The 11655-nt window shown below is 42.0% G+C and overlaps 1 protein-coding gene across 1 annotated transcript in view; it reads right to left on the reverse strand.

Annotated features, from left to right (window-relative positions):
* The window catches only part of CPSF3 (cleavage and polyadenylation specific factor 3), a 54143-nt gene extending 42497 nt beyond the window's left edge, over positions 1-11646 (reverse strand). Inside the window, exons 1-3 of the mRNA XM_037894098.2 lie at positions 11488-11646; positions 3450-3513; positions 2652-2749 (exon numbers count right to left, since the gene is read on the reverse strand). Of these exons, the coding sequence (XP_037750026.1) occupies positions 2652-2749; positions 3450-3513; positions 11488-11558 (233 nt within the window). The 5' untranslated portion in view covers positions 11559-11646. The remainder of the gene's footprint in view (positions 1-2651; positions 2750-3449; positions 3514-11487) is intronic.
* Positions 11647-11655: the final 9 nt, after the last annotated feature.

Below are 11655 nucleotides of genomic sequence, written 5' to 3' on the forward strand. Positions count from 1 at the left end.
AGTCTTCTTTTCTCAAGACTACAGATGTCTGTTTTTTCCTCATATCTCAGGTTTGCTAAATTTTTTATCATTTTTGTTGCTCTCCTCTGGACTCTTTCCAGTTTGTCTACATCTTTCCTAAAGTATGATGTCATGAATTGGACACAGTGCTCCAGCTGAGGCCTCACCAGTGCCTAGTACAGCAGGACAATTACCTTCCATCTCTAACATGCAACACTCCTATTAAATATACCCCATGAATAATATTCGTCTTTTTCACACTTGAATCACTCCTGTTAAATTTCTGATCCCCTGTAATCCCCAAGACCCTTTTCAGCAGTACTACTGCCTAGCCAGTTATTCCTAATTTGGGATTTTGCATTTGATTTTTCTTTCTAAGTGTAGTACTTTGCAGTTGTCTTTATTGAATTTCCATCTTGTTGCTTTCAGACCAATCCTCCATTTTGTCAAGGTCGTTTTCAATTCTAATCCTGCCCTCCAGAGTGCTTGTGACCCCTCCCAGCTTGGTGTCATCTGCAAATTTTATAAGCATACTCTCCAATTCATTATCCAAGTCATGAGATATTGACTAGTACTGGACCCAGGACTGACCCCTGCAGGACCCCATTAGATGCAACATCTCAGTTTGACAGTGAACCATTGATACCTACTCTGAGTAGGATTTCAATCATCTTTTTTAAATGCCAAACCATTCACTAATTTACCACATTAATGCTATGTTACAAAAAATCAGGAAATTAGGTTTTAATCATCAATGTTAACTGGGCTGAATTATGCATTCTGTATATTACAAGATATTAAGATTGATATATTAAAATGGAATAGAGAAAAGTTAACTTTTGCATTTTAACGTCTGCATTTCTTGATGAAATTTTACTATAGAACCTTACAATTACGGGTTTTTTGCATCTAAAGAAAAAGGACTGATAATGGCAGGTAAGAGAATGAATCTCTCTCTCACTCACTCACACACACACACACACAACGGATGACAGAATAAAGCTAATAGCAGTAGCCCCAAAGTTGGCACATGGGCCACCACAGATTAGACGTGAACCACTAAAATATGTTTTTAGTAGCATACTAGATAACAAATTGGTCACTCCTACTAATGATGCTAATTTTAAAACAGTGGTTTTGAGATAAAGATGCAACAAGTGCATCTTAATTACATAAAGTATCTGAGTGAATGCCTCTGTAACCCCTGTATCAGCATTTCTCAGACTCTGGTCTGTGGGGCACTGGTGGTCCATGGAGAACTAACTGGTCACACAGGGCTGGCTCTCCTTGTTTCCAGCTGCTAAGTCATATTATCAGCCCAATCCAAGACCCATTTAAGTCAACACGTGCCTTCTCAACTCCTGATCCAACGCCCATTAAAGACAGCTACAAATACAATAAATACTTTCCTAATATTTCTTTTCCTCATAAACAATTGCTGAAGTTGACATTATGCATCTGATGAAGTGGGCTGTAGCCCACGAAAGCTTATGCTCTAATAAATTTGTTAGTCTCTAAGGTGCCACAAGTACTCCTCTTCTTTTTACAGTGATTTATGAGATCACAAAAGGGAGGGGGGTGTGGCCACGAGGTCACAATGGGCATGGAGGAAGGCTATGACATTAAGAAATAGTTTTGTAGCCTATAGGTATTTGCTAGGTTAGCCACAGGTATAAATTAAGGCAATAAACCAATAAGCCTGCAAGCCTCAAGGCCTGTAAGACAATAATTTAGCTAAACCAATTAAGGCATAAGGCCCAAAAGGCCTTAGCATAAGTAGCTAACCAAGAGTAACCCTAGATCATAAACATCATAAGATGGAATGCTGTAATGACTAAACTGCTGACAGGTAATCACAAGATGCTAGTTTATACCAGCTTGGAATATTTTTAGTTGGGGACATCAGCAGATGTCTGATCACAAGAATGCCATGCTAACTAATTGACATATGCTAACAAGCTTGATGTAAAAAGATTAATAACCTATGAGAGAAGGGCACCCCAATATCAGTAGGGAGAGGAACTACAAATAAGGAAAAGGGACTGAAACCCCTATTGAACACGCATTAAGCATAGGGGTCTCAAGAGAACATATTATAAAAGCTGTATCCTGGCCTCTGTACCTGGGGAGATGTCAGGATGACAACCACTGACGATGGTGAGGGGAAAGATGAGAAAGATAACTAACACTTCAGGTTGTTTGCAAGAGATGGTGTAAGCCTATGGATGCTCAGCTCATTCTGTATTATCTCTAACTGCTTTGCTGGGTTGGAGAGTTTGTGAAGTTGCTAACTGTATTAATAAAACTATTATAAATATAGTGTGATTTCCTAAGTGAGAGTATTGCAACTGTGCATGTCAAGGCTCCCAACTGAACACTAATTCTGATAACACTGAGCCTGATTTTGGGACAAGAACCAGCCAAATTTCAGACTGCTAATTGGGGAAACTAAATCAGTAATATAATCAATATGCAATCAACAGATTATGCAACAGTTCACACCACAAAAATATTGGGAACTACTGTCCTTTCATCACACCAATAGTATCTGGATGACATCTGCCCCCACCCTTTCTTAAAAGTTGGAAGTCAACACTGCTTAGAGCAAGAACTCAAAGCAAGCATTAATTCTTGTTCTAAATGCAACTTACTGACTGATTAAGAGGAGATCAATCTCAGCAGGATCTATCAAGTCAATGTAAGGAAGGGCATCCATTCCTTCTAGGCCAGGGTGAATTCCACAATCAAGCTGAAAAGTGATGAAAAACAATTAAAACTCCTACTGAAAACCTAAAAAAACCACACACAAATTTATGGCACAGTTACAAGTCAGTGGGAAAAATTCATTTTGCTTATTCACAGTTTTTGACACATTGTGATATATTAGACTCCAAGCTAGCCTCTACGGCATCTGTGTAGGTGACTTATCTTCAGTGGAAAACTGAATGCCTTTTGAAAGCATATTTTTCAGACATGAGCCTTTGCATGTGCAATTTTGTACCTACACGAGCCTCCAGCCACACTTTTCCAATAGTAACAGTTGAGAGCATGGGTAAACAGCCTTTCACGTGTGGATTCTATCACCTGAGCACACAGGCATTAATGCTGGAAAAGCAAACAGAGCATCTGTGCATACACACACAACTGTGTGAACAAAGTAAAGGTTAGGCTCGGACACCACTGAAAAGTAGATTGTGAGCATATCACCTACACTTACACATAAATAGATACCTGAATTTTCTCTCAGGATTTATACACATCTTTTGTTACTAAATTAAAGTCTCATATAATATCACATCCTCTAGGTAACGTTGCTCTTGGGAACCAGAGACTTTGCCTGTTTAGGGAAAGACAGTCATTGATACCAGACTTTTGTGAGGAACTTGGATTTAACACACAATAGCTTTTTACAACAGATCCTGGTAATTCAGGTGTATACAAATAATTACCATTATTTTTCTTCCTTTAAACTCCAGAATAATGCATGATCTTCCTACTTCTTGCCCAGCACCTCTGTGAAAGGAAATCCATGATAAAGTTAGCAAAACCAAAAAACCACCCACCCTATCTAAATACAGTTAACTACAACCCTGTTTTAAGTGCATTTAGATGCCTATTTGCAGAAGTCACCATTCTACTGTTCAACAATCCAACTGTAGAATGATAGGCCAATCACTATTTAAACTGAACAGTGACATTTCAATGAAACTGAGATCCTGTCCATGACTAAAGCACAGAAGACATAAATTTGGGAAAGGACTAGTATCTTTTCTCTAGGATGGCAAGTGAATGCTTGTTGCAGACATGGGCTAAAGCAATCTAAATGCTTAAAGCAAACTGACCCCTGAAATATTTTGATAACTTGAGGGTGCTTTCTATTTACAATATAACAACGGTTTCCTAGGCTGAATGAACTTAAGGTATCAGATACTATTAGCCCAGCACAGAATTATTTCAGAGTTAACAGGAAATGCCCGCAAGTTATTATACTGATTTTTTTTATTAGACACAAAATTTTCAGTGAAAGGAGAAAAAACACAAAAAGCAAAACCAATCGTCAAACCACCCTAAGGTACATTGTTTTCAAATAATTAAGCTCTTATTGCTTTTCCTTTTACCATCTCTTTTCCTCACTGCCATTCAGTTTCTTCCCTACAGATAAGTAAGGTGCTTGTCCTCAGTAACTGCAATAGGTTTTTATGTTAGGGAAGGAAAGACAGGATTCCCCTAACATAAAAAAGCCAATGAACACTCATATGCATGGCCATTATTACAGAAACACGAGTCTCAGTGATCTGTACAAAAGAAAGGGGGTAAAAATCAGAGGAAGGAGGAAAATGAATCCAGGGATTTAAACCATGTTTTAAAGCCACTCTCCCTTTCAATGGAGTATCAGCCCTCATCTCCTTGCTTTTGGTGTGCTGTTCTTCCCCACACTCCCCCTTCAGATTCACATGTACAGGGAGATTTTCTGTTTCTGTCAGAAAAGTGAAGAACAGAGGTCGTATATTTGTTGATGACAAGCAACTTGAAAATTCTGAATAGGAAGCCAACCCAAAGACAGGAATTACAACAGGCCAAGCAGATTCATGTTTTGCATATTCACAGCAAGGAAAATAACAAAGAACTTGTGCAATTATGCAAATACCAGTACTTTGATTGGCTAATGGTGATCAGTCAAAGATTTTCATACTGTATGGGGAAGAAATAACCATTCAGTCATTCTACAAATCTCACACCCAAAACAAAATCTTGGCCTTAATATAGAGGTATCTGGCTAAAAATTAGTGATCTGTGATATCCAGGCCATACTAGATGATCTCCTCTGGCCTTAAACTCTATGAAACAACATAGTGCAGTGAACTGCATAATGTGGGGGAATTAAACACTAAGTATCCACAGCTATACAGCCTCCCTGCATTCTGATGGGCTGAGACATTTCTATTTCAGTATAATTTGTACTAATATATCAGCCCTTGACACAGGCTTACTCTAGTAAAAAGCAATTTAAAATTTTGAAACGCTTGATATTGTGGCGAGAGGTGCCTTTGAAAATTCCAAGATAAAGGGCTCTGTGTGTTAGTAATACTTCCCCTTTTCCTGCACAGCTACGATTTTACTTCACTAACGATGTGCAATGCTTTCATCTGTGACAAAAAAGGACTGGGCTGAGAACATCTGTTTTGAAAGCTAACTCATTTCCAAAATATTTTGGTCACCACACTGGTAAACATACATGCTTTAATAATTCATATGCTTTGTTCTGATAAATGAGTAAATATAGTTTGGGTCATTTAGCAGTGACCTAACTTATCTACTCTCAAGTTCATCTTTGCAATTTGGTGGCATAGGTCAAGCCTCCAGAGCATAAAAATTGATAGATGCCAAGTAAGAAGAAAGAAACTGATAAAGAAAGATGTTAGCATCAAGCTTCTCAGAGGGTGATGCAACAGAGAGCACAGCTCTTTATGCTCCACTAAATTTAGTACAATCAGGTGACGACAGTACCATGTAGGGGTGGGGGACCTATCCCTCTGCTCCTTCTCTACTGTTACCTCAGCCCCAACTCTCTTGCTACGAAAGGCCATTTAAGTTATGGTATTTTGAAGCTTTCAGCACGCAATGCTAGGAGACAGAATAAAAGTTTTGAATTATTTATCTAACATTTTTTCTGTTTCTTCATTTATTACTAAAGAAACTAAAGTGTCAATATTAATGTAGTCATTACAAAGGGGGAGCCTAAACAAAGTATACACTGGTTTCCTGATGTATCTAAAGTCATCCAGTTACACCACTGTAGAAATCACTTATCCAAAGGCAAGATTAAAGGGATCAGACGTTTATATGGATAACAGGAATACCCAATTTTGGAAGGGAGATCAAACTTCAGACTTCAGGATTTCACCTCTTTCGAAGTGATCAGGGAGAGACCTAAAGTGGGGAGCAGATTATCCCAGCTCTATCTGCTGTACAGTTCTTATGTCTTCCTCTGATTGGCCTGGTACTGGCCACTGTCAGAGACAGGACACTGGACTCTATGAACCTTGGGTCTGTTCCAGTACAGTAAATCTTATGATTCTAGGAGAGCGGTGTCACTGCTTTTCTTTTTTTCAGCTTAGGGTAGGTTAATGTATGTGTACAATGCATTTTGCACAGAATATTTCTTGCATGATTGAGGGAGATTTGCTTTTAACTGCTCAGTAGCCTCACCAGCTGCTTCAAATCCTTTGGTAGTTTCAGAAATTACCAGTCAAAATAATTTTTTTTGTTAAATAAACTCATTACCCCTAGAACTCTATTCCCACATGACTGGTTTGGGATTCTTCTAAAAAACTACCTTTTCTTTTTCTCATATGCCCTAGCATAATGTTTGCTGAAAGTCTGAGTTTTACTTCTTTCTTTTACCAATAATTAGCAGCTACCTGTATCTTCTGTCCTCTGAAATAAACAAAGTGCCTTTTAATGAGTGTGACAGAACAAAAGGGAGAGGGAAAGTGAAGTCATGTAATGTCTCTTAGCACCCGAGGGTTGTAATGGGAGCTCAGTGTGAATCCTTGGCTCTTTGTTGAAACTCCAAGGGTGCCAACTGTGATTGTGTTTTGTGTGATGTGGATACCTATTCACTGGCAACTGGACTGAAATCACCAAACCTATTTCACACAGGCCAAGAAACAGCCATCAGTTGGTAGCAGCTTTTGTTAAAGTTAAAAAGTTTGCAAACAAATGTAAACAGAACACATTTACAGTCCTTTCAACCCGTTCACTTCCATTTAGGTTTTGTCTACACCAGTGGCTCTCAACCTTTCCAGACTACAGTACCCCATTCAGGAGTCTGATTTGTCCTACATACCCCCATGTTTCACCTCACTTAAAAACTACCTGCTTACAAAATCAGACATAAAAATACAAAAGTGTCACCGCACACTATTATTGAAAAATTGTTTACGTTCCCACTTTTTCCATATAATTATAAAATAAATCAATTGGAATATAAATATTGTACTTATATTTCAGTGTATAGTATATAGAGCAGTATAAACAAGTCATTGTCTGTTTGTATGAAATTTTAGTTTATACTGACTTTGCTACTGTTTTTTATGTAGCTTGTTGTAAAACTAGGCAAATATCTAGATGAGTTGATGTACCAATTAAAAGACCTCTGACCCCGGGTTGAGAACCCCTGATCTACACTGCAGAGTTTTGTCAACGCAAGTTCCGCTGACATACAGCCACCGCTGTAATTAAACACTGTTGCATGTCCACACTATGCTCATTGTGTTGGTGGAGTGCATCCACAGTAGCAGCTCTTGCATCGACAGAAAACAGAGCACTGTGGGTAGCTATTCCACAGTGCACTGTGCAACTGGGAAGGGTTTGCAGTGCCTCATGGAGGCAGGTACAGCATCACATGATAAGGGGTTTCGCAATCCAATCGTTCCATGGGTATCCTACTAGATTGCTAGCTGCTTTTCAACTGCTCTGGTAACCTGCAACCCAGCCATCTCTGTCAGAAAGTACGGATCCTTCATTATGAACACAAGGCTATAAGAGGAGCCCAATGGGGGTGCTATTTGGCTGAGGGATGCTTTGAAGGAGCATATTAACACTGAGCTACAGTAATGTGTGTTGCTGTAGAGTATTGTTTGTTTGCACCATGCTATGAACCTTGTAATGACTGCTGTGTGTGCCTGAAAAGTAACACATTTTAAATCACTTATTAAAGTGGCACTTGGTAATATGACCAAAATGACATTGCTGAAGACTAACACAAGCCCACAGAAGGTCGGGGGGGGGAGGGGGGGAAGAGCGTGAGAGAGCAACAGACAGTCAGACAGACTGTGTGTTAGGGGAGTGTGTCAGAGAGTGCGTGGGGAGGAGTGTGTATATGTGAGAGAGACAGACTGTGTTGGGGAGAGTGAGTGTCTGCACGCTGACTCTAAGGCTATGTCAACACTACGCACCTTTTAGTGACACAGCCGTGCTGCTACAGCTGTGCCGCTAAAAGGCATGCAGTGTAGCCGCTGTTTGTTGGCAGGAGAGAGCTCTCCCACCGACAAAAAACTTCCACCCCCAACGAGCGGCGGTAGCTTTGTCGGCAGTAGAGCTCTCCTGCGACAAAACACTGTTCACATCAGCGCTTTTCGCTGGCAAAACTTTTGTCGTTCGGGGGTGTGGTTTTTTTACACCTCTGAATGACAAAAGTTTTGTCATTCAAGTTCCAGTGTAGACAAAGCCCAAGTTCAGACAGCAGCCAGAAGCAACCAGTCCTGAGGCAGAAGCTGGTGCACAGACAGCTGGCATCCCCGTCACCCCACCCCGGAGGAGAACAGTACACTGGTGGGGGGAGAGGGACACCCCAACATCAGCCTGCTTCTCCCTCCCTGACTCTGAACAGCACAGCAGTCTTTCCCCCGTTGCCCCCTGCCTGCTGCTCTGGTTCTAGTCCTGGGGAGAGCAGGATTCTGCATTAATGTTTTGATTCTGTGACTCCCTCAGAGTTCTCCCACAGCCCTCTCTCCCCACAGAGGAAGGAGATCTACTCCCACCCCTATAGTCCAAGCAGGAATGTGTTTGCTGTGGGAAGCCAGCATGCTCAGCTGGGCAGTAGCTATGTGAGCTCTCCATGCTGAGGAATTTCAAAACTTCCTAGGGCTTTGAAAGGGATGGGGCACATGCATGTGCAGCTGGATGCAGGGCAGCGAAGTTCAAAACAGTGAGCAGAGCGGTCACGGTGAGCATTGTGGGATATCTCCTGGAGGCCACTTAGGGCGACATAACAAATGCAGTGTCTACACTAATGCTCTGTTGCTCTAACTTTGCAGCAAAAAGCACTACACCTTTCATCGAGGTGGTTTTATTTTGTTGACAAAGCAGGAGAGTTTTGTCAGCAGGAGAAGCATTATAGTGTATACACCTCCACGGTTTTGTCAACAAAAACTGCCTTTTGTCAACAAAACTTTGTAGTGTAAAAAAGGCCTTAGAGTATACACAGTTGGTGTTCAACTGCATTGCTCAAAGCAAAATGTATAAAGCATAAAGAAAGAAAGCTTTGTTTTATAAAAGTTTAAAAAAATACCTCACAAAGGGCTATATCAAATCTAATCCATATTTGAATCTTATTACAAATCCATCGCACAGACCTATTAAACTTAAGTGGACAAGAATCTCACCAAGCTGATATTGCAGCCTTTTCCTTTAGTTATATCATTTCTATTTTTATTCTCATATTTAATTTTATAACATATTGAAAACATTTTATCAGCATAATAAAAAATATTATACTGACTAAATTATATGCAGGGGATGTCTTCTAAGTCTAAGCAACCAGTGCAAAATACTTAGGACTCCTTGCCACCAGTTTAAAATCCTGACACTATGCACACAAGTCTTTTATCTGAAACAGAAAGGATCCAATGTGAGGAAGACAATGGCACCTGAAGGTGCAAGAGTCTCCAAGGAAGCACTCAGGATCAGCCCCAAAAGTGAATCCCATACAAGTTCACAGACTCAGACCATAAGGCCAGAAGGGACCATCATGATCAGAAGTTAGTGTGTGGGCTTTTTACAGGAGACCTTAAAAACAGTGGTGCTGTCTCCTCTACATGGACTTTAAAAAGAGTCATGGATTCTTTAAACTTGTGTCTGATACAACAGTCTTACCTCAATCTCTCTTTTCCCCAGCCCCCAACCGCTGGACAGCATGCTATTTGCGTAGCTGCAGCGCTCACACACCAGTGATGGTTAAGGCTATGTTTTAGTCATGAGTATTTTTAGTCAAAGTCATAGACAGCTCTCTACCCAGCTCTTAGCTCCACGTGCTGCCTCTGCTCCACCCCAAGCCCCAGTTCTGCAGCTCCCATTGGCTGGGAACTGCAGCCAATGGGTGCTGTGGGGGTGGTGCCTTCAGGCAGAAGTGGCACGCAGAGCTAGGAAGGGGTTCCTATCCCCCTTCCAGGGAGCTCCCCCCAGATAAGCACCACCCCACACCCCAATCCCCAGCCCTGAGACCCCCCCACACACACACCCAAACTCCTGCTGCTGGGGCGCGGGGTGACCCAAGACTGCCCCAGCAGCAGCTAGTGTGACAAGCCCAGGGGCTGCCTGAGCTGCTCAGGCAGCTCCTGGGCCAGCCGCACCAGGCTGCTGCAGAAGTCACAGAGGTCATAGAATCTGTGACTTCCGTGACAAACACGGAGCCTTAGCGATGGTTACATTTCAGTGGATCTGTGGAGTGAAACACCTGGGAGTCTAGATTACGAAGGAGACACTGTGACACTGACAAACCAGGTGCCAGCTCATGCCAGAGACCCAAGCCAATTCATTTGTGTATTAATATAGCTCAGAGTGATTTTGTTAAAGAATGTACTTGGTGTTTAAACTTCATAAAAACTAATGGAATGTTATGTGCGTTGTTTTCACTTAGCTGTATCATGCTATAATGTAGTAGCAATCATTTACAGTGTGTATACCCCTGTAACTAAATAACCCATCAAACGAGAAAGAAGCCTTGTGGAACACAAATGAAGAATTTTATCAGAAAAGTGTTAATTTCAAAGCAAGTGGTCATTGTGTGTGATGACTGGAGCTTAAAGACTCAAAACGCATTCCTTACTCTCTGTGATCAAAGGAAAAGCCCATAGGGGTAGTGACCTTGTCAGCTTATTTTCTGTGAGAAGAAGCTTTAAGTATGTATTCAAGGAAAGAACCTATATCTCTGGACTGTTTGGACTCTTCCAGGGAAGTATACCAGACGCAAACCAGAGATCCCCAGAGACAATATGGGAACACTGAAAAAGACTTTTGGTAAACTGGCAGTTTATTACATCACTGCCACCATTTGGAATTACAAACTGTGACTCATCTGTTAATATATTTTACCTATTTTAACCTCTTAATAACTCTCATTTCCTTTTCTTAACTAATAAAGCTTTAGTTAGTTCACTATAGAATGGGCTACCAACCTAGTCCTTTGTGTAAGGTCTAGGATACTAAGTGATCTGGAGGAAGTGACTGGTCTCTTGGGACTGGAAGCAACCGAAATGTGATGTGATGTTTGGCGTAAGTAACCATTTTCTCACTAAGTCCAGTTTGTCTGGGTGGCAAGATAGACTGGAGAGTTTAAGGGGAATGTCTGTGATGCTACTACGGTAAGACTGGTAGAGTGATCCAGGAGTTCACATTTGCACTGGCTTGGAGAAAACTAATTGGAGAACACACCACCAATGGGGGCGGGGGGGGGGGGAGAGGAAGGGGTTTGCCCCCTTTTCTGACAGTCACTCTACACAGAGTGACAGACACATTAACGTGACACTAATGCGGTGCCACAAACTTAAGGCCTGCGACACCATGTTGGTGCAGGTTATGTGTGAAAGGACTTCAGTGCCCCAGCTTCCCACTGGCCCCCAAGCACCCCAGCTCCCTCCTACCGCTGCCCCTCCCCTGCCGGCCCCCCAGCCCCCTGCTGCTCCGCCGCCCGCCGTCACTCACAGGGGCCGGATGAGCAGCTGGTCGCTCTCCTCGGCCGGGATCATGGCCTCGGCTTTTCTCTTCGCCGACATCCCGGAAAGGGAGGAGCGAGCGCAGCGATGCCGAACAACTGGCGACTCGGGGGCTCCCTCGCCGCCCCCGCCCCGGCCTCGACTTCCGGTCCTCCCG

The sequence above is a fragment of the Chelonia mydas genome, chromosome 3 (assembly GCF_015237465.2).
Source record: "Chelonia mydas isolate rCheMyd1 chromosome 3, rCheMyd1.pri.v2, whole genome shotgun sequence".
Classification (NCBI taxonomy): Eukaryota; Metazoa; Chordata; order Testudines; family Cheloniidae; genus Chelonia; species Chelonia mydas.